Consider the following 25,279-nt stretch of genomic DNA (forward strand, 5'->3'; position numbering starts at 1 on the left):
TCTAGCGAGCAAAGCTTCATACTCAGCCTCATTATTGGTTGCTTTGAAACCAAACCGGAGAATGTCATGAATGCGGGCCCCTTCGGGACTCAACAATAGAAGACCCGCTCTGACCCTCTTTTTGTTCGATGATCCATCAACGTAGAGGGTCCAGGTCGAGAGATTTTGAACAGTTTCCTGGATGACTTCGTTGGGTTGTTCCAACTCGTTCGCAGGATGATGCGAGAACTCTGATATGAAGTCGGCAACAGCCTACCCTTTAATAGTTGCTCTTGGTTTGTAAAGGGGATCGAAATGGCTGAGTTCCATGGCCCATTTGAGCAATTTACCCGATGCCTCCGGTTTTTGAAGGACCTGCCTGAGCGGGTAATTAGTCAATACGTGAACTGTATAGGCATGGAAGTAAGGTTGTAACTTTTGGGAAGCGGTCAGCAGGGCATAGGCTAACCGCTCCATTTTTGGATACCGCATCTTGTCATCCAACAGACGCTTGCTCGTGTAATATACTGGCTATTGCGTTCCGTTTTCTTCCCGAACTAAAGCTGCACTAACCGCGAACTACGAGACGGATAGGTACAAAAGGAGGATCTCTTGTAGGAGAGGTTTGGACAGAAGTGGTAGCTTCCCGAGGTGTTCCTTTATTCTCTGGAAGGCCTGTTCGCACTCGAGAGTCCATTCGAACTTCTTATTGGCCCTGAGTACATTAAAGAATGGCAAGCAGCGATCTGTTAGCCTCGATATGAAGCGACTTAGCGCCGCTATACGCCCGTTCAAGCTCATACCTGTTTTTTGTTGGTCGGACTCTTCATATCGAGGAGAGTTTGGATTTTTTCGGGGTTGATCTCAATTCCCCATTGGTTAACCATGTACTCTAGGAACTTTCCCGAGGATACTCTGAATGAACATTTGAGGGGGTTCAACTTCATTTGGTACTGTTGGAGGATGCCGAACATCTCAGCGAGATGTGCTACGTGATCTGAAGCGACTTACGACTTCACCAGCATGTCGTCTACGACCTCCATCGATCTACCTATCTGTTCGGAGAACATTTGGTTAACCAGTCGCTGGTAAGTTGCACCAGCATTCTTGAGGCCGAATGGCATAACTTTGTAGTAGTACAGTCCCCGATCTGTAATAAAAGATGTATGCTCTTCGTCTGGCCCGTACATCAGAATTTGATTATATCCCGAGTATGTGTCCATAAAACTTATCAGCTCGTGCCCCGAGGTGGCATCCACGAGCTGGTCAATTCTTGGTAGGGGAAAGCTGTCTTTAGGACACGCCTTGTTGAGGTCGGTGAAGTCGAAGCAGGTCCGCCATTTGCCATTAAGCTTCTTTACTAGAACTGGGTTAGTAACCCAGGTCGGATAAAGTGCTTCTCGGATGGATCCATTTCAGAGGAGGTTATCCATCTCAAGCTTCAAGGCAACATATCGCTCCAGGTCCATTGCTTTCCTCTTTTGGCGAACTGGCATGGCTTCACTGTCGATGTTTAATGCATGGCAAATAACATTCGGCTGATCCCGACCATATCTACGTGCGACCATGCGAACACATCGATGTTTTCCCTGAGGAAGCTGCTCAGTTCGGTAGCGAGCTAGGGATTGAGATTTTTACCGATCCTTAACACCCTGCTTGGTTCATTCTGGTCGACCAGTACTTCAGTCAGTTCCTCAACTGGCCCACTGGAAAGGCAGTCCTGAATGTGAGGATCTATATTATTCTTGGTTGGGCCAGGCTGTGGCTCAATCCGGCTAATCGCCATTGTCTTGTTGTGATCGCCGCGTGAGGTGCCTTTGCCTTTGCACGCCATCTGCACTGCTTTCACATAGCAGTCCCGAGATGTGCATTGAGACCTGCTAACTTCCCCAATCCTCGTCGGGCTCGTGATGTGCCTCGCGAGCATACTTTTCTTGGGCACCTCGCGAGTTCCCCGCGAAGTGTGATCCCCCAAAAATTAAATTGAGGGTGCACACTCTTTTCTGATCACGGCGCTTCTTACTTGGCTCCCCTTGATTTTTCTCTTGTGAGGGAGCAGAGTCATCAATATACTCCTTGAAATGTCCCTGCTTGATAAGGTTTTCGATCGCCTGCTTGAGAGCTCAGCATTCATCGGTACGGTGCCCATTATCCTGATAATAGCGATAATATTTTTTATTATTTCTGGCTGTCGCGGGAGTTTTCATGGGGTTAGGCTCTCCGAGCAGGCTGGCCTCCTCAGATTTATCAAGAATAGCCGATATCGATGCGTTCAGTAGAGTATATTGGTTTCTGTTGCAATCACGACGAGGGATGGGAGCATAGGACTTTTTGGGCTCGTAACGAGGTTTCTTCCCTCTTTGCTGATCGTCTGCGTCCCCCTTGTGATCAGCTCTTCTACTATCCCGCTGACCAGGTGTACTACCCAAAGCGTCGGGGCCACGGCAGCGGAGTGCCGCCAATGAATTTTCTATCCGGAGGTACTTCTCCACAAGATTATAGAATCCAGTGAAGGAAACATCGTCCTCAGCCTGTAATTCTTTCCACAGGTCGGTCTGTGGACGAACTTCAGCTATGATGAGAGTCTGAACAGACTCTTCGGGAGTATGAGCCACCTTGTTGAGTTTTCTGTGGAAGCGGTCAATGTAGGACTAGAGGGATTCGTCCCTTTCTTGCCTTATATTGCTAAGGTAGCTCAAAGGCATCGAGAAATTTCGATTTGCTTGAAAATGCCTTAGGAACGTCTCGCTCATCTGAGGCCATGAACTGATTGATCCCGTTGGGAGCGAACTGAACCACCGTTTGGTATGAGAGGTCAAAGTCATTGCCAAACAACGGCATTTTGCTAGATCTGAGACCCGGTGAAGCTCCATTAGGTCTTTAAATTCATATAAATGATCTTGCGGGTCAGAGTTTCCATCAAACGCCTGCATGTTGAGCATCTTGAATCCTGGTGGGAGTGGAGCGGCTAACACTTCAGTAGAGAAGGGGGACGCAGATGCGACCTGCCCCTGTTTATTTTGCTGAGCTCGTAGTCTGTCTAGAGCTTGTTGCAGCTCCTCAATTTGTGGCAATGGAGCCGCTTGGGGATTGCTTTCACCCATGCGAGTTCGACCCTCGCGATTACGATTGAGGAAAGTTCGGAGGTCGGGTTCCTCTTCGCTTCGGCCGGCGGTTCTGACCACTCTCAACACATGCTGGCTAGAGGCGTGTGATGGCGATGAAAGGTGCGGGGTATTTTCACGACCTTCGCGGTGGTAAGAACCGCCCCACGAAATGTGGGACCCTCTCGCACGGTGACAATTAGGATCGTTTTGCTGGCGGTGATAGGAATCACCCCGTCCAACACTTTTATAGGTGTGCACTTGCGACGTGGCATGGGATAGCTCGGGCTGCGTCCTTTCACCGAGTCTCAACGAGACTGGTATTCTGCTTGGGATGTGGTCGGAGTTTGCTGGCCCTTTGGAGCCCGTGGGCTTGTTTTTTGCTACTTGCTTACCCTTTCGTCTACGTGCTGCAATGCTCGCGAGACTAGCTATTTCCCTTTGCCGTGCTTTCACGTGACCTACAGGCGTTTTTTGTGGTTGCACCGCCACAGCTGACTTGGATGGCACACCTTGGTCCAACCTCTACAGGTAACTTCTTATAGCGAGGTCAAGCTATGAACTTGACGGGATATCTCCTGCAGCATTTTGCGGGGCTGAAGGTTTTTTAGAAGAAGTGTTCCCCTGAACTTGGGGGAGCCTCTCAGCGCCCTGGTTGGTTTGCTCAGGTTCTGGTTGGCAGGCCATTTGTTGTTGTAGGACTGGTAGGTTGGAGATTCTCTTGATGAAGGATGAACACTAAATCAGCCTTCCTTCTAGCGCCAAACTGTTGATGCGCAATTTTGACACCAACGAAACGCACATGTGAAATGTTGAGTTGACCCAAAAGACACACGTGAATGGAAAGAAAAATGACAGTAAATGCAGTGAAAAAGGAGTTTTAAAGTGGTTCGGATGCTAAGGAGGCAAGTCCTATGTCCACTGATGTTTTTATTAATGATAAAGGTCAGGTCGTTTTAGACGACTGACTTTACACTGGTAATGCAAGGTATCAAATGTTGTCTATTCTAGAGAGAGAGAGAGAGAGAGAGAGAGAGAGAGAGGTTGGTCAAGAGTAAATGTGCGAATCCCTTTAATGAGAGAGGAGCTCTCAACTTATAGTGGGATGCACTGAGGTAATGATCACTGAATCTGTATGTTGGTGAGATGATTCGTGCAAATCCTTCTTTATGTCACATTATCCATCTTCTAGAGTAATTCATGTGATTTGCTGCAGGGATTGGACACGCGGGATCATCACAGCTCCTGGCTGGCCTGACGTGCACCCATTATTCTGACGGAAGCAAGCTGTGGGTGTAACCATGATCACACGACGCGGCTACGCCAGAATGCCAGTAAACTCTTCTCGAGGTCTGACCTTTCGCACTTAATTGGGCGCCACGTCAGCCTTATTTTCCTAGGCATAACAAGAACGATGCCATTTAAGTCACAATTTATATGCGGTAAATTAAGTTGCTATTTACATCTAATAAAATCAAAATGATATTTTTGTTGAAGTCTCTTGATATGTGCCAAAGAACATGTTACGATACATCAACATCCTCTTCATAACGTGACAAAATTTTGCATTTCTCAATGCATTTATATGTTCATAATTTTGTGCTTTAGCGATATATGTTAAGACTAAAGTTGGGCATTTGGGACTCGGCCCAAAAACCCGGTCCTAGGATTAATCTTTAAGAGGACCAGTCCTAACAGGCCTAGTCCCAAAACTAGATCAAGCCTAAAGAGGAGGGTTCGGTCCCTCCACTGGGCCCTCCTCCAAGGTCCCAGGCCCAAGCCCAAACCCTTTTGGTTTATTTTTTTTTAAGCCCCCTAGACAATTACATAAAACCCTCTGTAAATTTTAAAATAGACAAAAATTATAAGGGTTAAAATAAAATTTTACAAAATTAAAAATTTTTTTTTGCATTTAATAACAATTGGTTGGCAGCCAATAATCGGGTTTCATTCCCAACCCCACACCCCACCCCACCCCCCTCCCCAATGCTACACTATAAATATCCCCTAAATTTCTCATTTTTTCCACACCACTCAATCTCTCTACTCTCTACTCCAAATCTCTAATCAAATTCTCATTTAATTTATATTTATATTTATAATTTATTAATACTATTTATTTATATTATTAAATTTCTTTTAATTTTTCAATATCATCTCTTATTCATATTATTATTTAATTTTTTCTCATTTTAATTATTTATTATTTTATCATAAATTCATAATGGATTCCCGAAATTTTTACGTTCCATCCACCGAAGAAATAGAAGGGTTCGATCCATTTTCACCATTTCCTCCAAAGGCAGCAACTACAATTCAACAACCACATTCGGCTGGGACGAGGTGCAGCCAAACACAAGTGAGTTGCGACTTAACGGGCACAACATGGCCCAACCCCCCTGACCATCAAAGAGGATCATGTCTGATGTATGGTGACACTTCACCAAATTTAAACGGCCAAAGACAAATGGGGAGGGGGAAGAATTGTGTGGGATATTTAATTTCGGTGGAACCATTATTGGAGCTAAGAATGAGACTTCGACAATGCGACAACACTTGGAGAAGAAGCACCTCCAAATAACGTAGCTGTCCGATACATCTTCAACGGGATCAAGTAGACAAATTCAAATTCAATTTAATTTTAATCCACAATCCTCAATCCTCAACTCTCTCAACATGACAATACAATGCGCATGTTGCACGAGAGGAAATAGCAAGATTCATAGTTGCTACGGACTCTCCCATTTGTTTATCTGAAAATCCTTATTTTATTCACATGATTAAAACTGCATTTTGTCCAACATATACCCCTGTTGGTAGAAGTACAAGTAGAAGAGATATACTAAAACTTTATAACAAAATAAATAATAAACTTAAAATCGAATTTCAAAATTTTAGGAATATATCTATTGCACTTGCATCAGACATATGGGCTTGTAGATCAAAAACAGATTTTTAACTGTCACAATACATTTCTTAGATCATAGTTGGTGTTTACAATAAAAATTTATGGGTTTTAAACCATTATAGGAAAAACATAATGCTGACACTATTTATTTTACAATTCTTGAAGTTTTGCAAGAATATCTATTAACTGATAGAGTTGTAGCGCTAACGCCTGATAATACAGCTGCGAACACCGCGACAATCTCTTTATTTGAAAAGAGATTGGATCTGCGTGGTGAAGGCAAATTTTTTCACCAGAGATGTGCTTGCCACATCATCAATTTGATTGTTAAAGCAGGTTTAGATGCTATACATTCGAACATGGAGAGGGTGCGTGCGGCTATCAGATTTATCGTCGGTAGTAGCAACAAAAGATGGCAGGAGTACGTCAAATATTTTAGGCAAGAGGACCCACCAATTCGACCGTTGAAGTTTTGTATAGACATGCCTATCTGTTGGAGCTCCACATACATGACGTTGGAAAAAGTTTTGTCAACCGCAAGACAAATTACAGATTTGGTCAACCGGAAGAACCATCCAGGGGAAGTTGTCAACTATGATGATTGGGCGGTTCGTAACTTTTTTATTTATTTCTTAAAACTTTTTATGATTCCACTAATACATTAAGTGGTATTTATTATCCGACTACTAATTTAGCGTTAGATATTTTACTTGAAATTTCTAAAACTTTTGCTAAATATAGATATAATGACGTTTTAATGGAAATTGTTTTAAAGATGGAAGAAAAATACTAGAAATATTGGTTAGATATTTCATTCTTATATGGATTAGGCCTTGTTGTAGATCTTAGGTTTAAATTACACGTAGTTAAATGTAATTACTGAGATAGGCCAACATTTAGGACATGATTATACGTCTTATTTGATTGACTTTAAGCAAAAATTGGAAAGCCTTTTTTCTTTATATCAGAACAGGTACAATGGAAGTGGAAGTGGAACATTCAGGAGAGACGATCAGGAGCCTGATGAATACCTCCATCAAGGATCGAGCATGTAGACATATATGGAACATGACGGAAGTAGCAACTCCAGCTCATACATATATGGACCAAATGAGCTAAATCGCTACCTACAAATGGACATGTCCTACATGATGAAGAAAGAGAAACGTGAGATGGATGTGCTTCAATGGTGGAATCAACATCATAGTCGATTCGCCATTGTAGCCCAAATGGCACACGACATTTTATTTGTGCCGGTTTCTACAATTGCATCCAATTCAGCATTTTCAATGAGTGGTTGGATTGTTGAAGACAGAAGATGCTCTTTAACCGATCAGATGATTGAAGTGATAACATGTTTACGGGATTGGACTCATGCAGAGAGAAGACTATAACAACACCCTGAAGATTCTAAACTACTCAAACTCTTTAGAAACACAGATTTTAATGATTTAAATATTGTTGACAATGAAGATGAATACTTAAATAAATAAAAAATTATTTAATTATTTTTTTGTGAAGCGTGAATGTGTGATTGTGTGAATATTACATTTATGTTAAAATTAACTACTAATTTATTTATTATTTTATTATTTTTAAAATTAATTAAACTTTAAAAAACTTACTAATCTACCCCTAAAAATTACATAAACCCCCCTACAGAATCTCATTTTGCCCCTAAAATATAAAAAAAAGATAGGGGAGAAAATGAAATTTTGTAGGTCCTATAGGCCTAGGACCGGTCCGAGTCCTGAAATTGCTCATGGGCCTAGGACCAGTCTTAACCAGCTCTAGTTAAGACAATTAACGGATAAATAATTGATTATTTTGATATATATTATATTTTATAAAAAATTATTGAATTTTTTTATTCATTACTGATGTTAATAGCTCTTTAATAAATTTGTGATATAAAAAATGAATAATACTATATGTACAAACTTCTTATATAAACTTATATGTTTTAATGTGATTTAATGATTTTAAATTAAAGATAAATTTAACAAATTAGATGAAACAATGCGCCAAACATCGTTTGGTACAATTTTTTGAATAATATTCTATTTTGAATAGGATAGAATATGATTTAATTAAATATGATAAGATTCTGAGAATGTGTTTAATACATTTTTGGAAAACATTTTCTGAAAATACTTATATTGTTTTTTAACCCCCTATATTTGTTAATTTAACTAAACACCCCCCACAATAAAAGTTTATAAATTAAAAAAAAGCCCCGTCCACCTAACTGATTACCGAAAACTGGCCACCACCGTCAGACAATGCCCGGAAGTTGTCGGAATGGTGCACGATATGCTGTATCTGGCGATCGTGTGTCATTTCGGTGCCAACGCCAGCCAATGATGGTTGCTAACGGGCGACTGTAGCTTGGGTAGGGGGATGTTTTTGTTAATTTATAAACTTTTATTGAGACAAGTAGTTGTTAAATTTTTTGAGTTGAATAAAATATGATTGAATTTTGAACAATATTAAAACAAACATGTTTTTCATTTTTTAGGAGAAGATAGTAGAATAGACTAGGGTTGGAAAAGTTAAACAAATACGGGAAAAAAATTATCACATCAGTTTGTAAGGAATAATTTGTATAATTGGTACATATAGTATTACTCATCAAATTTTCTTAAGGCACATGAAATTTCAATTTTCTATTTTCCATTACTATAATATTTTTGAATAAAGTCATTTATTAAAAAGGGTATTATTGTTTATAATTATATGATATATTTTTTTTAAACTCAAAAACGAGTACATAATTCCATTTTTATTAATAAAAATAAAACTTATGTTCTTTTCTACTGATTTTTTTGTTTAAGATAAAAGTATTCTCTATTCATCTATTATTGTTAAAAAATAAGTTATTCGAACAAATACTTAAATGTAGGGATGGTAATAAAATCCGACAGGGTTGGGTACCAGAAGAAAAAACTGCTCCCACCTGATGGGGATTTATCCGGAACATTTCGAGGTTGGAGGCGAGGGTAGGGATTGGGAAAGTTTTCGTCCCAGTAATGGGGACCAGTACGAGGTTGAGTATAGTTGTTTACCTGCAAAAAATTGTACCTATAACCCTCTCTGTCCCCAGTTAATAGTTTATTAATATTAATAATTTTGATTTAGTTTATAAATATATTAATTAATTATTTAATATATATGGTGGGTGTGATTTTTAATTTAAATAATGTTAGTTTCTAATAGCAAACTTTAAAATTGTTGTTTTTTTTTTCAACTACGTTATAGTGACCAATAGTCAATCCAAAGATTTCCCAACAATAATCCAATACATCCCTAAAGAGTATTATAATTATTATTAAATTTATCTTCTATATTTTCAAAAAATATATTTTGAAATTTTCTAGGAAGTGATGAGCATGGGCATTGAGACGAATTTTACTTCCTTTGTGCAGGTTTACCCACCCTCATCTTCGCCCCCTAAATTTCAGGGATGAGGATGGGCTCGAGGATTACATTTGGTTTCCAGGGGCGGGGTCTTGGAAATTGCCAACCCTAGGTCAAATGAATTCTTGTACTATCAAACAATGACAAGTTTCAAATTAGTTATAGTAAGGATCAAAGAATTGAGCACAATATTTGATAGGAAAAACTTGAGAGAGAAAAAGAAATTTAAAAAAAAAAAAAGAAGGAAATCCTATGATAATTGGTAAGTTTTATTACAAATTGGAAGGAAAATTGAAAATATTGTCATAAACTAATTACAAAATATAAAACAATTATAAGGACTACTGCATAACAAATGAAAAATAAGGGACTATTGAAATAGAAGAACAATAAAGGGGCTGAAATTTATTATCTTTCATATTAGTCCTCTCAAATTATGAAGGAGGGACGGGTTTATATAGTAATTCTTACCACCCCCACATTAATCAAAACATGCTTTTTAGCAACTAGAGGCCACAAATTGTTGTTACCTTTTGCCATGTGTCAAGAGGTGGCAATGGTGTGATGAAAGATGTCAAATGCTGGTAGATCCACATTTTCTTTACAACACTCCCCTTGGATCTCCACCAAATAAAATCCACCACTTACAGATGATTATAGTTGACTTTACTTAGGAAAAACCCAGTGGGAAAAAAACCTTAAGCAAAGAAACAAAATTACATAATGAATTGTATAATGGTGTTGGACGTGCGGAATACTGCCTCGTTAAAAACCTTGTTAGGAAAACCCAGTGGGGCAAAACTTGATCATTAAAAAAAAAAAGTACAATGCGCATCTATCCAATACAATAAACCTTTTTTGAAAACTCCTCTGGATTCATGCTCCCCCTCATGATGGCAAAATTAATTTAGTAACTTATTGAGTCGCTGCATACCGATTCTATACACTAACTTTTCAAATGTTGATGTCAGTAAGGCCTTAGTGAATAAATTTGCAAGATTATCACTAGAGCGTATTTGTTTGACATCAATCTCTCGATTTTGTTGGAGTTCGTGAGTGTAAAAGAACTTCGGTTAACTATGCTTGGTTCAGTCATCATATTGAAAGCACATGCAAATTGCCACATACCTCAAGTGCTCCAACAATTATCAATGAAGACAATGCAGCATGTAATGCCCAAGACAATTTAACCATACGCATTCTCAACTGGCTTCATGAAGCGCAAGAATCTCGGAGTGATTGGAGGAAGTGGCAACCAATGTTTGTTTTGTCGAGCGCCATGATATTGCAGTACCATTGGAAATGAAAACATATTTCATCTGCGAGCGGGCTTTATGAGGGTCAGAAAGGTACCTAGCATATGTATAACCAACTAATTTAGGATCATTATCAGATTTCCCTAGATAAAATAATCCCAAGTCTTTTGTTCCATTAAGGTAACAAAAGACATGTTTGATTCCATTCCAATGTCGGCGAGTTGGTGCAGAGCTAAATCTTGCCAACAGATTCATTGCAAATGCCATGTCTGATCTCTTACATTGTGCCCAATATAATAATGTACCTATTGCATTTGGATACGGTACTTCAGGACTGAGTATCTTTTCGTCATCTTCTTTAGTACGAAATATATCCTTCTTAGGATCAAGAGACCGAACCACCATTGGGGTACTCAACGGGTGAGATTTATCCACATTAAATCGCTTAAGGATCTTTTCAGTATAATTTGATTGATGGAGCAAAATTCTATCTGAACAATGTTTGATCTGTAGGCAGAGACAATACTTTGTTTTACTTAGATCCTTCATTTCAGATTCTCCTTCTAAGTACTCAACAACTTTTGTGAGCTCTTCTGGAGTCCCTATTAAGTTCATGTCAACAACATATACTACCACAATTAAAAATCTTGATTCTAACCTTTTTATAAAGACACACAGACACACAAGATCATTGATGTATCCTTCATTCATCAGATATTCACTAAGACAATTATACCACATTCGTCTTGACTGTTTCAATGCATATAACGATCTTTGCAATTTTAGTGAATACATGTTCATTTTATTTACTTCTAGCACTTTGAATCCTTCAGGGATTTTCATATAAATATCAGTATCCAGTGTCCCATACAAATACACAGTAACAACGTCCATGAGATGCATATAAAGTCCTTTTGAGAATGATAAACTAATCAAGTATCGAAATGTGATCGCATCCATAACTGGTGAATACATCTCATCAAAGTCAATTCCAGGTCTCTGTAGGAAACCTTGAGCCACTAGTCTGGCCTTATACCTAGCAATCTCATTTTTCTCATTCTTTTTCCTTGTGAATACCTACTTGTATCCTATGAGTTTCACATTTTCAGGCATTTGGACTACAGGTCCAAATACTTTACGTTTTGCTAGGGGGTTGATTATGCTTGAATTGCCTCTTCCCATTTTGGCCAATCATGTCTCTTTTGCCAGTCATTAATAAAATGTGGCTCAAACTCATCGTTCATGATTTCAATAGCTACTACATATGAGAATATGTTATCGACAATAGTTGTTTCACGATTCCACATTTCTTTACTATGAGCATAGTTTATTTAAATTTCTTCATTTCTATGTTCTTGCATTCCTTCAAGGATTTGTACCTCTTCAGGGGCTTGTGTCCTTTCATGGACTATTAACTCTTCTGGAGTTAGTTTAGAAGATGTGGAATTGTCAATTATTCCAGTATTGTCAATATTGACACCTAATTGATTTTATGCCTTTCGTTTCCTAGAAACAATTCCTTGGCTCCAATAGGTCTACCACGCTTCTAGCATGTAATAGATGAATCGATTGTTGCCTGCACGGATTGTTCATTGGTAACATCAATCCTTACTGGTGTATTAATTGCACGAACGTATGATTTCGTTATTTTTGCTGCATCTGTAAATGCATTAGGCATTTGGTTGGCAATATTTTGTAAATATGTTATTCTTTGCACTTCAATTTCAGATTGAGATGTGCAAGGATCTAAATGATACATATAATTGACTTTCTAAGAAATTTCAAGCATTACTCTAGGAGGCTTTACCTTTTCCCCCTAAAAGAGGAAATATTGTCTCATCAAAATGGCAATCCACAAAACGTGCAATAAACTGATCACCTGTTAAGGGCTCAAGATGTCTAACGATGGATGGTGAGTCATAGCCAACATATATTCCCAAACGACATTGGGGTCCCATGTTGGTGCGCTGAGGGGGTGCAATTAGAACTTGCACATCACAACTAAAAGTTCTTCAATGGGACATAGTAGGTTGATGTCCAAATACAAGATGTATTGGAGAGTATTGATGATATGCAATGGGTCTTAAGCGAATTAATGTCGTAACATATAAAACAACATGAGCCTAGGCAGAAGTCAGTAATTGTGTACGTAATAGCAAAGTTCATCCAATTAATTAGATACACTTTATAAATGACTCTGCCATAACATTCTGGGTATGTACATGTGGTACTAGGTGTTCAACATCAATTGCCAATGCTATACAATAGTCATCAAATGTCTTTGAGGTAAACTTACCAGCATTGTCTAGACGGATTGCTTTAATTGGGTAGTCTAGAAAAAGTGCCTATAATCTGATAATTTTTGCCAACAATCTAGCAAAGGCAACATTACAGGTAGATAATAGACAAACATGTGACCGTCCTGCCAATGCGTCAAATCAATACCATAAAATAGTGAAAAAGTCCACTTGGTGGATGAATAGGTCCACATGTGTCCCCATGAATTCTTTGTAAAAATGAGGGGGATGCTAGACCAACTCTAGTGATGGATGGCTTAAGTGCCAATTTGCCTTGTGAGCAAGCAATACAAGCTCTCTCATTAGGTGACAGAATTTTCAGGTTCTTTAATGGGTGACTCATGTGATTTTTCTATGATCCTACGTATCATAGTAGATCATGGGTGACCAAGACAGTCGTGCCAAATTTTAAAAAGTTTAGTATCAGTGAACCTTTGGTTCATAACTGCATAGATTTCAATATTCTTCAAGAATGTGTAATATAACCCTGATGAGAAAGCAACGAGTTTCTCCAGTACATGCTTCTGGCATGAAATATTAGCAGTGATGCATAGAAACTCTCCATCCTTTTCATTTAAAGTTTCAACGTGGTATCCATTGAGTCATATATCTTTGAAACTAAGCAAATTTCTTCTGGATTCGCTAGAATATAAAGGATCATGGATACTTAATTTAGTTCTGCTTGGTAACACAAGTGTTGCTCTTTCGGAGCCCTCAATTATTTTTGCAGATCCTGATATGGTATTTATCTTAGCCTCAGTAAAGGTCAAACCTAAGAAATATTTTCTATCCCAAAGGATGGTGTGCGTTGTCGCACTGTCTACTATACAAATATCTCAACTATTACTAGATATCAATGCCCCAGTTTCGAAGTCCATCCTTGAAAAAAAAATTACATTAGTAAAGATGTTTACAGAACTTCATCTTCATGATGTGGAACTTTTAAATTCATTTTTTGTCTCTGTTTTACAAAGTTCATGTTTGTAATCAGTATTTAGAACTTCAGTTTTGAAACAGTATTTATTTATGGAACTTCAAGTTCATTTATCACATTTAGCTATTGAAAATATAATAAAAGCAGATCTAACCAAAAAAGTTTGTATTCAACAAGAATAAACAGATCTGACCATGAAGGCGGTATTCAACAATAATAAATAGATCTAGCCATAGAGACATGATTTAACAATAATAAATAGATTCGACCATAGAGGCATAATTTAATAATAATAAATAAATCCAACCATAAAGGCAGAAACAGAAATTAAAGAACACATGTAAGATTGAAGTACGTACTTTCAATAGGGGTGCAATGTTACACTTGTTAAGCTCTTCGTGCTGATAACGTGTTAAACTAATTCCAAAATATAAAACAATTATAAGGACTAATGCATAACAAATGAAAGATAAGGGACTATTGCAAATAAAAGAACAATAAAGGGTCGAAATTTATTATCTCTCATAGTAGTTCTCTCAAATTACAAAGGAGGGAAGGGTTTATATAGTAATTCCTGCCACCCCCAAACTAATCAAAACATGACATTTAGCAATTAGGTGCCACAAATTGTTGCCACCTTTTACCATGTGTCAAGAGGTGGCAATGGTATGGTGAAAGGTGTCAAATGGTGGTAGATCCACATTTTCTTTACAACAAATATTAAAATATAAGAAAAGTCTTGTAACAAATATAGTTGTTTTAAAACATACCTAAGTAGTCATATATATGTATTTTCTAAATTTGTATTTATCAAATTTCATTTAATATTTTTTTTATCATCGTGGGTGTCTGACCTAGTTTGCACGCACCTCAACTAATATATCAAGATCTTAGAACTACCGGTCGTGTAAGAGCCTTAATAGTCGCCCCTATTAATACCTGGGGAGACTTGAACTCAGGAGCTCATAGAACCTCCTTTTGCTCTTTTACCAGCAGATCACCTAATGGTTTGTTCTTTCATTTAATATTTACCTTTTAAGTTTCGTATTTTAAGTCTTTACATCATTTAGATAAATCAATGAGTATAAGATAATAAACATTTATTAATAGCTTGAAACTTGGAGGCTATTTTATGAAAAATGCATATTAATTGTTTTATATAAATATAAAAATAATAAAGATTGACTCACAACCCAATTTTATAAACTTTCTCTGAAAAATGCATATTAATTGTTTTATATAAATATAAAAACAATAAAGATTGACTCACAACCCAATTTTATAAACTTTCTCTCACAGTCCCAACGTGGCAGCTCGCAATCAGACAGACGAGATCCATTATGAGCTGCCACATCAGGATTGTGAGAAAAAACTTGTGAGATTGGGTTGTAAGTATAATATTCCCATATATAAATATATGCTATTATGAACTCCAACCCTGAAAACTCTTTCAAGATACAATATTTCAAGTAAAATTTTATTTTCATCTTTCAACTTATTATATTATATAAATTAGTGAATATTCTTTCTAAAATCATCAGATCATGGAATTGGATTCTTTCTCTAAAGCATCCTTATACTCTGAGAAATATTAGAAAATAAAGATTCAGATATAATTTTACTTGGTAGGGCTGAGCGGATCAGATACCCGACCTAATTTCAAAGAACCAAAACCGGAACCGGTCGATTCCTTATATTTGGAACCGAAACTTGAAACACAGGTTTTGGTTCTGGTTCCAAGTACCCTATAAGTTTCTATGCCTCCTGATGTTCTAAAAAATAACAAATATACCCCTAAAAATTACAAATACACCCTTAATAGTTTATAAAGTTACAAATACATCGTGAGTACTTGAACCTCGTTTTGGGTCCCGTTCTTGATTCCAGGTCTAGTTCTTAAAGTGGTGTAATTGAACTTGGACCTGCACAAGGTTGGTTCCACCAAATTTGGAACCAAAACCGACCTTGTGTGGGCCGGTTCCGGTTCCGGTTCCGTTTTCGATTTCGATTTCGAGTTCATATGGGTACCCACCGATTTCGGGTTTACCGGTTACCCATGCCCAACCCTATAATACTTGGCGATAATTGTTCATACACATTTCTGAAAAATATTATAAAAATGAAAGCTCCAATCTTGTGTTGTCATCGACTTTAATGAATCAAAGATGTTTTTATTAATTTTTGAGTAAACGACATATTCCCACCCAAAGTTTAGCAAAATCCCAAGTTGGTATCCCTGGTTTCATAAATTCTAGATTCCCACCCTTAAATAGACGTTGGTAGTGACAAATGGATTATTACATGGGAGCAGAGGGTGCTTTTACTAAACTACCCTCAGACCTCCTCCTTCATCTCCCCTTCTTTTCTCCACTGCCGCCAAACTGAGTGCCGGCTTAGGCTAGTTCTGGCCTGATTCTGGCAACATCGACCCCCTCAACACTTCCATCAAATTCCCCACATCACCCACTACAAAACCCCTAACTTTCCTTCCCTAGTGCACTCTCATATCGTCAGACGACGACCATTGTCCCTTCGTGCGTTTTCTTGTCTTTCAAGCCAGATTACCCCTAACTTTCCTTCCCTAGACCACCCTCAAATCACCAGCCGACGACCACTATCCCTTTGCCCGTTTTCCCATTTTTTAGGCCATATTCTGGTCGATTTTGACATTGGAAACCACCATTGACACTACCATCAGATTCTCCCACATCACCCACTACAAACTTTCCTTCCCCAATGCACCCTCAAATCGCTAGCCGTGCATGCGCACGTTGTCTAGGTCTTTTCCTCAAGCACCTGGCGTGCCTCCGAAAGGAAGAGACTTGGGAATGGTTGGGGGATGATGGAAACCCAGACACCCACAATCAGTCCAAAAAACACAACACTAACACTCCAATAGCAACAACCAACACAAAACTACAAAAAAATAGCCTTTAAAAAGCTCCAAAATGAGGCAAAAACCCAGCAACGAGACGGCAACACTTTACGGCCGACTAAGGGTGAAATCAAGTCGAGTATCTGGCTACTCAAACTTGACTCGATTGCTACAGTATTGAATTCGAGTTCGAATTCAAGCTTGATCGAGCTTGAGGAATCATGTTCGAACTCGAACTCGATACCTGAAATTAGAATTTGAGTTTGAACTCGAGCTCGGATGATCGAGTTTTGATCAAGCTTAATCGAGCTTTTCGAGTTGGATCGTGATCGAACTCGACTCGACTATTGTTGAGCTGAGCCTGACTAAAACACTAGAATTTCACCCCTACAACCGACGATCGGAGAGAAACCAAGTGACGGGGTTTAAAGGGTTTTGTAAAGTGAAGGCCAGCGGTTAAGAAGGTGGTGGAAGATTTTATTTTGGTCGTCGGATTTGACCGGAATCTGACTTGGAAAGACAGGAGGCAATTGACGACAAAATGGTGAGATCAAGTCTAATTTGAGGTAGGAAAGGGTTGGATTTGCAAAAAAGGAGTTGATTTTGGCCAGTTTTCTCATCGGAATCGACCCGAACCGATCGACGGTAGTGCCAACACTTCCGATAAAATACAAGCTGATTTTTAGAGAGAGGATGCTTCTAAGAGGAATTTTAGCTATGGTGAATTATTTTGAAATTTTCATTTCTATTTCAGATTTAATGCAATGCATTTGATTGTTATATTAAACGATGTTCTATTAATTTAAAAGAGGAAATCCGGAATAAATATAACCAAAGGTATTAGCTTGGGATTTCGCTAAACTTCGTGTGGAACATGACGTTTACTCTTTATTTTTAATCAAAAACTTCTCTTTTTCTGGGATAACCAAACAATCAAGTGCAAAGAATCCAAGAACACAGGACATTTTCATTTTTCACTACCAAATTTTATGTCACAAAAACCACCCCAACTTTAATGATGAAAAAATGCCTCTGCAATACACTATCTCTTCCTCTTAACTCAGAAGCTTTTGCAGAAACAATTTAAGTACTCATTCCTAGCAACGACGTCCTTTCAAAGTTAGTAAAAGCATTCAGCTTCCACAAGAATTCTCCTGAAGTTTTGCAGATTATCATAAAATTCTCCTAAAATTCATCAAGAGTAAACTTTATAACATTAATCAAAAACCACTTCTGTAAGTGACCTTTACGAATTTTTTGAAATAAAAAAAAAAAAAAAAAAAAAACGCAAAAACACATGCAAATAATTGAAAGAATGAATCATTCTTTCAAAACCAATAATTGTCAATTCTGTGTAACCATACAATATAAAACCCCGGTGCATTTTTACTTGAAAGCAAAAACTCAACCCAGGATTAACTATTACAACATATATAAAAATACAGAAGCAAATTTCTCGGTGTGTGATAACTGTTTATACCTTTAAATTTTAGAATTCCCACAAAATCCATTTGTCCTTAAAACAATGGCAATCAGAATTTCAAACGGTAGAGTCATTGGCACAGCCACTCAAATGGAGGAAGAAACTGGTATATACTATCTCTTTTCTCAATAGAGGAAAAAAGATCTCATTTGATGAATTATTCACAATTTAACTCGAGTGAACACATGTATATGACCCAAGTTATCAATGGAAAATAATATATATTTTTCTTTCTCACTGTAAACAAAATTCAAGTACTCCACCAAACTTGGTGCAATGGCAGAAACACCAAAATATCCTACTTAAATACAAGTTGTTGCGAGAGAATTGCTTATACCTTTGATACACCATCAGATGGGCTGTCAATGCCAGAATTACCATTTTCATCATTGATGCGATTAACATGGCCGTTGGAATCCAAACTGTATAGGTGTCCCATTTTTGCGTGTTTGGCCTCCAAGTATCTCTTATTCTCCTTAGTTATTGGTGTCAACAGTGGAACCCTTCCAGCAATTGCTAAACCATAGCCTTTGAGGCCGACATATTTGGCAGGATTGTTTGTCATCAGCCTCATTGTCCGGACACCGAGATCTCGTAGTATCTGCTTCAGAATCAGAGGTGATAAGAAAATAAACTTTTACTAAATGTTATAAAAATAGCAATATAATTTCTTTACATGATACATATAAATTAAAATTTAATAAAACAATAGATGGTTTCGCTGTTACTTTCATTTTTTTCTTTGAAACCCTTAAAATATATCTCACAAATTCCCACTTATTTTTCCTTACCATGTTTATATTTTTCTACCCAACAGATTTGTAGAAAAATACTTTAAGTCACCATGCAGTCATTACATAAGTTTTTAATTCTCAATCGTAAGTATCTTTTTAGAATCTAACATTTTGTGATTGTGGAAATCTAGATTGAATTTTATCTATGGTGATTAAGAGAAAATAATGTGGGAGCAATCAATGCAATGAACAAGAATTAATAAGTTGTTAAGAAACCCAAACCTGCGCTCCAAGACCATACTCCCTAGAGTCAACAGGTAATCCCAGTTCCTCATTTGCTTCAACTGTGTCACGACCATCATCTTGTAAGTTGTAGGCACGTAGCTTGTGGCCTAAACCAATTCCTCTACCTTCATGTCCACGGAGATAGATCAATACACCCCGACCAGTTGCCTCAATTTGTTTCATTGCCAATGCCAATTGGTTTCCACAGTCACATCTGGCTGATCCAAAAATGTCACCAGTGAGGCATTCAGAATGCACCCTCACAAGAATATCCTGTCCATCCCCAATCTCACCCTGTATGCAGTACAACTCTGTGAATACATACTCATAGTATCTGCATCCCAAACACAACATAATGGCAGAAAAAAGTAGAGAGATTTTCACTGTATGAGGAGTAGATACAAGAGCATTAGTTTTCCATGGACTCGTCACAAGCTTGGTATCCAGCATGTCACAGTGACTTTACTCCACATTTGTTGCAAGGATTTACAATGCATAACTAGGAAATGGTCAACCTGCATGTCCAGCTATCTATAGAGTTATTTATTTATTTTCTCTGGCCAGCATTCGGGCAACTGTCTCTTAATGATCCAATTATGCCAGAAGTTTAACTGTAATGTGCATAATGGACACTGGCATAACTTAATTCTAAGTTCACATTTTAGTAGCAGCTTGATTTGAAACTCCATGCAATGGATCAATTTCAAAAACTGTGAGATTGGTAAAGAAAAAGCATCCAACTATTGCAGCTTTCAATTCAAGTAAGACTCCGAAAAATAAGTTTTGTTTTAACCAAACTTTAATGAGGTGAAGAAATTTTCTCCAACTAATAACAACTTTCAAGTTCTACCAATATTGCAAAATTTTCACAAGGAATTGATAAAAAATTCATGAAGAAAGAAATCTCAATGTAACATCATATTTCAACCTCATAATTATTCCAGTTCCTGTTCTGAATTCTTGCTGTTTCCTGTCTTATTGAATGGAGATATAGACACCAATAATTATGCAATAAGTTCACAATATGACAAATTCATGAAGAAAGAAATCTCAATGTAAAACATCAAAACTCAAGCCTCCTAATTATTCTAGTTCCTCATTAGACGTCTTGCTTGCAACCAATAACTTGTTGTAAAGCAGTAGAAACAAAGTATTATTATTATTATTATTATTATTATAAGAGCAGTAGAAACAAAGTATTCACTTCTCCAACAAGGGATACAGATTAATATACCTACTCAATGGAATCATGTGTGAACATAAAGCTAAAAGAAAATTACATTGGAGACAAGTGCACTAAATATGTACTCTATGTCTATCCCTTGGGGCAATGATTAATGTGAAATGAGCCCTTAAGATTTAATAAATTAGAAATTTTATATCAAATATTAATTATTGCAGACAAAAAGTTGGTCACGGTAAACCACATGAATTTTCAATCTTTTACACGAACCTGTAACCACGTTTTACATGCAAGATGCATCAAGAGACATAATTAGACATTGAAATCATTGGACATGAGCCCTATATTTGGCACAATATCTGCCGGGTTATGCTCAAAGTTTCAGCTTAAGGCTTTCTCGCCACAGTTCCCAAGAAGCATATTTCCCATCAATGATTTCCACAAACAAATTTGTCATGTCATGGTTCCTTCCTTTCTGAAAACATTTTCATGTATGGGCCATGATATAGATTACCACAACTTCCTCAAGGCCTTTGCAAATTCCAATTTACAAGACTAACAAAGAGGATTATTCCGGCATTAAGTTAAATAAAAAGGCCATTGAGAAAAAGTATTGTATATTTAATAGGAACACTTCACACAAGTACATAAATGTACTCCAAAAGTACAAGTTATTTGAGAAGGAAACCTGCAAGAAGGGCCTCCGACTATGTGCTCATGGCTATAAGGAATGCAGATGCTAGAAGTTAAACAGAAGAAATGAAGGTCTCAATATTGTACACAATCAATTCTAACAGACCATTATTTTTCTTAGTTACTTAAAAGACACTATGAGTTACCTGATGCATGAGAAAATACATTCTTACTACCAAATCAAACTGGATCACTATTACAATGGCAAGGATGACCTTAGATGCTTACCATCACAACAGTAAATTTGACATTTGTCTGCCAATAAACGTAAATGTCAAATAGATTTAGCAGAAAATCATGCTAATTCAGATAATTGCTTACTTTAACCATCGCAATATGCTCAATCCCATCTAGTAATGACCTATAACAATATGCAGTGAATGGTCCCCACATTGTAGGTATCGGTGCAGCAGCAGCCAGCTCTACCAATCTATCTCTTTTCCTTCTATATCTGCCAATTAAAATTTACAAACAAGTTTTAGAATGGGCATTACATTTCCCCAAAAAGCAGAAGAATAAGAACAATCTGAGTACCAAATATCAATTATTCCACTGGGAAGAACATAAGACAAGAAGTAACAACATCTCTAGGTACAACTAAAATATATGATAGAAGTTACACCTGAAATGAGCCTGTACTTGAACAGGGCATACATGGAAGTATAAGAACCTGGCAAGGCAGAATTCTTGAATATGCCCTAAAATGGACATACTCTGAAAACATGACAAGGAGTCCAAGCCAAAAGCTCAAGTTATCAGGTGGAAGAACCAAACATGTATCTGAAACCCCATTCAACCCAAGATTTTAATTGAGAAGTAATTCCCTATAGCTCCACTAGCAATGTGAACCAATAGAAGAATGAGCCAAACATGTGGTGTAGGGGCAGAACCAGATTCTTGAGCTTGGGAGACCATGGTGTGAAAGCCAGAAAATGGGGGGTTGGGGACGCAAAGCTTAAAAGTAATTTGAGGGTTAAAATTATAAACAAATGTATACACAATATAAATAGAAGAAAGCAAGGATGAAGAATATTGGGACTAATATGACAAGCTTGGATGCCATTACAGAACACAAGGCTTCAATTATAACATGGAAGATTCCAATGGATACATGAAACCATATCAAACCATGATTTAATTTATGTAGGATTCCCTAGTACTTCCTTTATGCAGGTCCAACAGTGAATAGGATGAATAAAAATAGGGCAAGGATCCATTCACGGAATAGTACAAAGATAGACTCAGATTCCATAATAGATGAAGCAGGCCTAGCAGTTTTTAAAGTCTTATTAAACCTGATAATTGATCGATGCAGAACTCCCTAAAATATAAAGTACGGTATATGCACAATGATACTAGTTCCTAGTTCTCAAGAGATTTCCAATTAAATTTACTATCACTTGGCATAGTTCAAATTATTATGTGCAGAAATATAGAGAAATAAGCGGTAATTTGGTGAAAAAAAATCAAAGCAAGTCACTGAATCTTTGAGATAAAATTGCCACTCCAAAGGAACCCCGAAACACTTACTGAAATACCTGATTAAATCAGCAATGGATATGATTTTCAAGTTTTCTGCCTGTGCAAATTGGCGAAGCTTAGGCAATCTAGCCATAGAACCATCATCATCAACAATCTCACACAAAACAGCAACAGGTTCTAGCCCAGCCAGGACAGCAAGATCAACAGAAGCTTCTGTGTGTCCAGCTCTTTTCAAAACCCCTCCCTCTCTGTATTTCAGGGGAAAAATATGACCTGGGCGATTGAAGTCTTCAGGTTTTGAATCTTTAGATGCAAGAGCGAACACAGTCTTTGCCCTATCACGAGCAGAAACACCGGTTGTTGTACCATGCTTTGCATCCTGTAGAAGCCCAATACAGTCAATGAGAGAAAAAATAAGTGATATTAATCGAGGCCATCTTGTAAGAGAAAGACTTGCAAATCCAATCAATTTCATGGAGAAAGGTTATCATCATCATCATCATCAATGAGAAAAAGATATTGGAATTGAAAATTTCAATCTCTCTAAACCCATAGATTTCAAGGAAAAAAGAAAGAAAAACTATATCGTATCAATGTCAATAGAAATGTATCTAACCACCTTATTTTTATCTCTTCTCTTGTCTCTTCAAAATATAGCCAGGTCACTTGGTCTAACCAAGAACTTTCTCAAACTTTAGATAATACTATTGGACTAGTATGGAACATACAGGCCAGGAAGTCTAATATTGAGATAAATACACTTTGACCATCAGCAAGTTAGACATCAAAACATGCTAACAGAATTTGATAAATTTTTCCATGTGAATAATACCTACACCTCCATTGTGAAACTTACTGATCAGTGACTCGAGGAGTCTTTAAATACTAATGACAGAGTAAACTATTGCAATTCTCTCTACACGCGAAATCAGAAGTAAGTTTTGGACCCTATTTCAACCATTTCAACACTGAAAAGCAATCAATACAACTCAAAAGACGAAGAAAGAATAAAGGTGGACTAATAATGCTCTTAAAAAGAAATGGGAAACGTCAGGAAAAGGAAGAAAATCGTATATATCTAACCACAAAGCAAGTTACATTAACTTTTTTGTCCTTCCGAGAGCCTTCACTCAGGGGTTTCCCTAGACTAGGACGGGGAAAGAAGAATGGGAGTCCGATCATGGTTTCCCCAATGAAGAAAATGAAAAATATTTCCAAATTCTTTAACGAAATCCAGATTCTAAACATAATCAGAGCAAATCACATACCACTGACACTGTGAAAGCAGTGCGAAGCTTTTCCTCATTCTCCTTCTGTGTCACCATCAGTGGAAGCTCCAACCTCTCCAAGTCTTCACCTTTCATGCTCACACACACTATCCCCGTTCCATGCTTGACAATATATGCCATAGCTTCAGGGGTAACCAATGACGCTGCCATTATCAAATCTCCCTCATTTTCTCTATCTTCATCATCTACAACAATTACAAACTACAAACAATCCAGAATTAGTAACACCTCATCTCAAAACACAAATTTTCAAAATGATGAATCAAAATTCCACTAACTTTGCCTTGACGAATATCTTCAATAGCCTCCGGAATGGAAGCAAACCCTTCAGTGGGGCGATCGAGGTCATATTCATCATCACCGACAAAGAAACCACTAGTCGCCGGAGTAATTTCAGCCGCAAGAGTCCCGAAACCAAGAGCATCAGGTTGTACCTCAACACCAGATGATTGTGTATTGTTCGTCGGATAAGATAATATCTCTCCTTCTCCAGAAACCAAAGCAGCTGTAATTCTACCAACATTTTTGAAACTCAAGCACAGTTTTCGACTCCATAACAAATCCGACGTGCATCCATTTGCTGACAATAAATTCACAGAACGCGAACCACCATACACTCTAAAGAATACAACACAAACAATTTAAAAGAAAAAAAATTGGTCTAATTCTAAACAAAAGTTAATAATAAAGAGATGCAGATTACTAAATAAAGAGAAATGTTGAATTGTGAAAATTTGAAAAAGAAAGCTTACTGTGAAGAGGAGGCAAGCATTGAGGAGGAGGAAGAGAGATTGAAGGAAGACATTATTATGAATTGAAAATGGAAACCGTAGAGTCTATTAAACCTGAGTTTCGTTAGCTGAGCGTTACGGCCATCATCATCAGGACAGCAACACCAACCAAAGAGACCCTTAGTCTAGTTAGGATTGTGTGGAGATGTATCTAGTTTTTTAGCTGGCTATTTTTTATCCACAATATTATATTTACAAAGAAATAAAATAAGGTAATAAAAAATAAATAAAAGAATAAAATAAAAAGTGAAACTCATTATATATTCACTTTTTACCCATCACTTTAAGATTTTATAAGATTTATTCGTAACTATAACATTACCCATTTTTTATATGCATCATCCTTTCAAGAACCAGCTCCACCGCCGCACTACTCATTTCTTATCTTTGAATCTTTCCACCTTTTGTTAGGATAATTACAAAAAGCCCAGTTAAGCATCACTCAAATACAAAAACTCGCTTATCCATATGATATAACTAGATTTAAAGTCTGCTCGTTGTTCGGTTTGTTTATGTAATTATTTTTTCATTTTTTTACTTTAAATATATATTGTCCGTATTAAAGTTTA

General features: G+C 37.3%; 1 protein-coding gene across 1 annotated transcript; it reads right to left on the reverse strand.

The window, feature by feature from the left end:
* Positions 1-18,111: 18,111 nt before the first annotated feature.
* On the reverse strand, positions 18,112-24,808 carry LOC116114208 (bifunctional riboflavin biosynthesis protein RIBA 1, chloroplastic-like). The gene is made up of 8 exons (XM_031400366.1): positions 24,672-24,808; positions 24,312-24,537; positions 24,198-24,278; positions 23,899-24,120; positions 22,687-23,009; positions 21,470-21,599; positions 19,270-19,566; positions 18,112-18,854 (listed from the first exon to the last, which is right to left on the reverse strand). The coding sequence occupies exons 1-8, from the start codon at positions 24,722-24,724 to the stop codon at positions 18,585-18,587; spliced, it is 1,602 nt and encodes a 533-aa protein (XP_031256226.1). The 5' UTR covers positions 24,725-24,808; the 3' UTR covers positions 18,112-18,584.
* Positions 24,809-25,279: the final 471 nt, after the last annotated feature.

This window comes from Pistacia vera, unplaced genomic scaffold (genome assembly GCF_008641045.1).
Source record: "Pistacia vera cultivar Batoury unplaced genomic scaffold, PisVer_v2 Contig702, whole genome shotgun sequence".
Lineage (NCBI taxonomy): Eukaryota > Viridiplantae > Streptophyta > Magnoliopsida > Sapindales > Anacardiaceae > Pistacia > Pistacia vera.

Excerpts from the sequence above, each read along its gene's own strand:
- LOC116114208 (XM_031400366.1), bottom strand. The coding sequence starts at position 24,724 with ATGTCTTCCTTCAATCTCTCTTCCTCCTCCTCAATGCTTGCCTCCTCT. Across the intron at positions 24,279-24,311 it reads TCGGGACTCTTGCGGCTGAA|GATGATGAATATGACCTCGA; the intron begins ATTACTCCGGCG and ends TTCTTTGTCGGT. Across the intron at positions 18,855-19,269 it reads AGTATGGTCTTGGAGCGCAG|ATACTACGAGATCTCGGTGT; the intron begins GTTTGGGTTTCT and ends ATTCTGAAGCAG.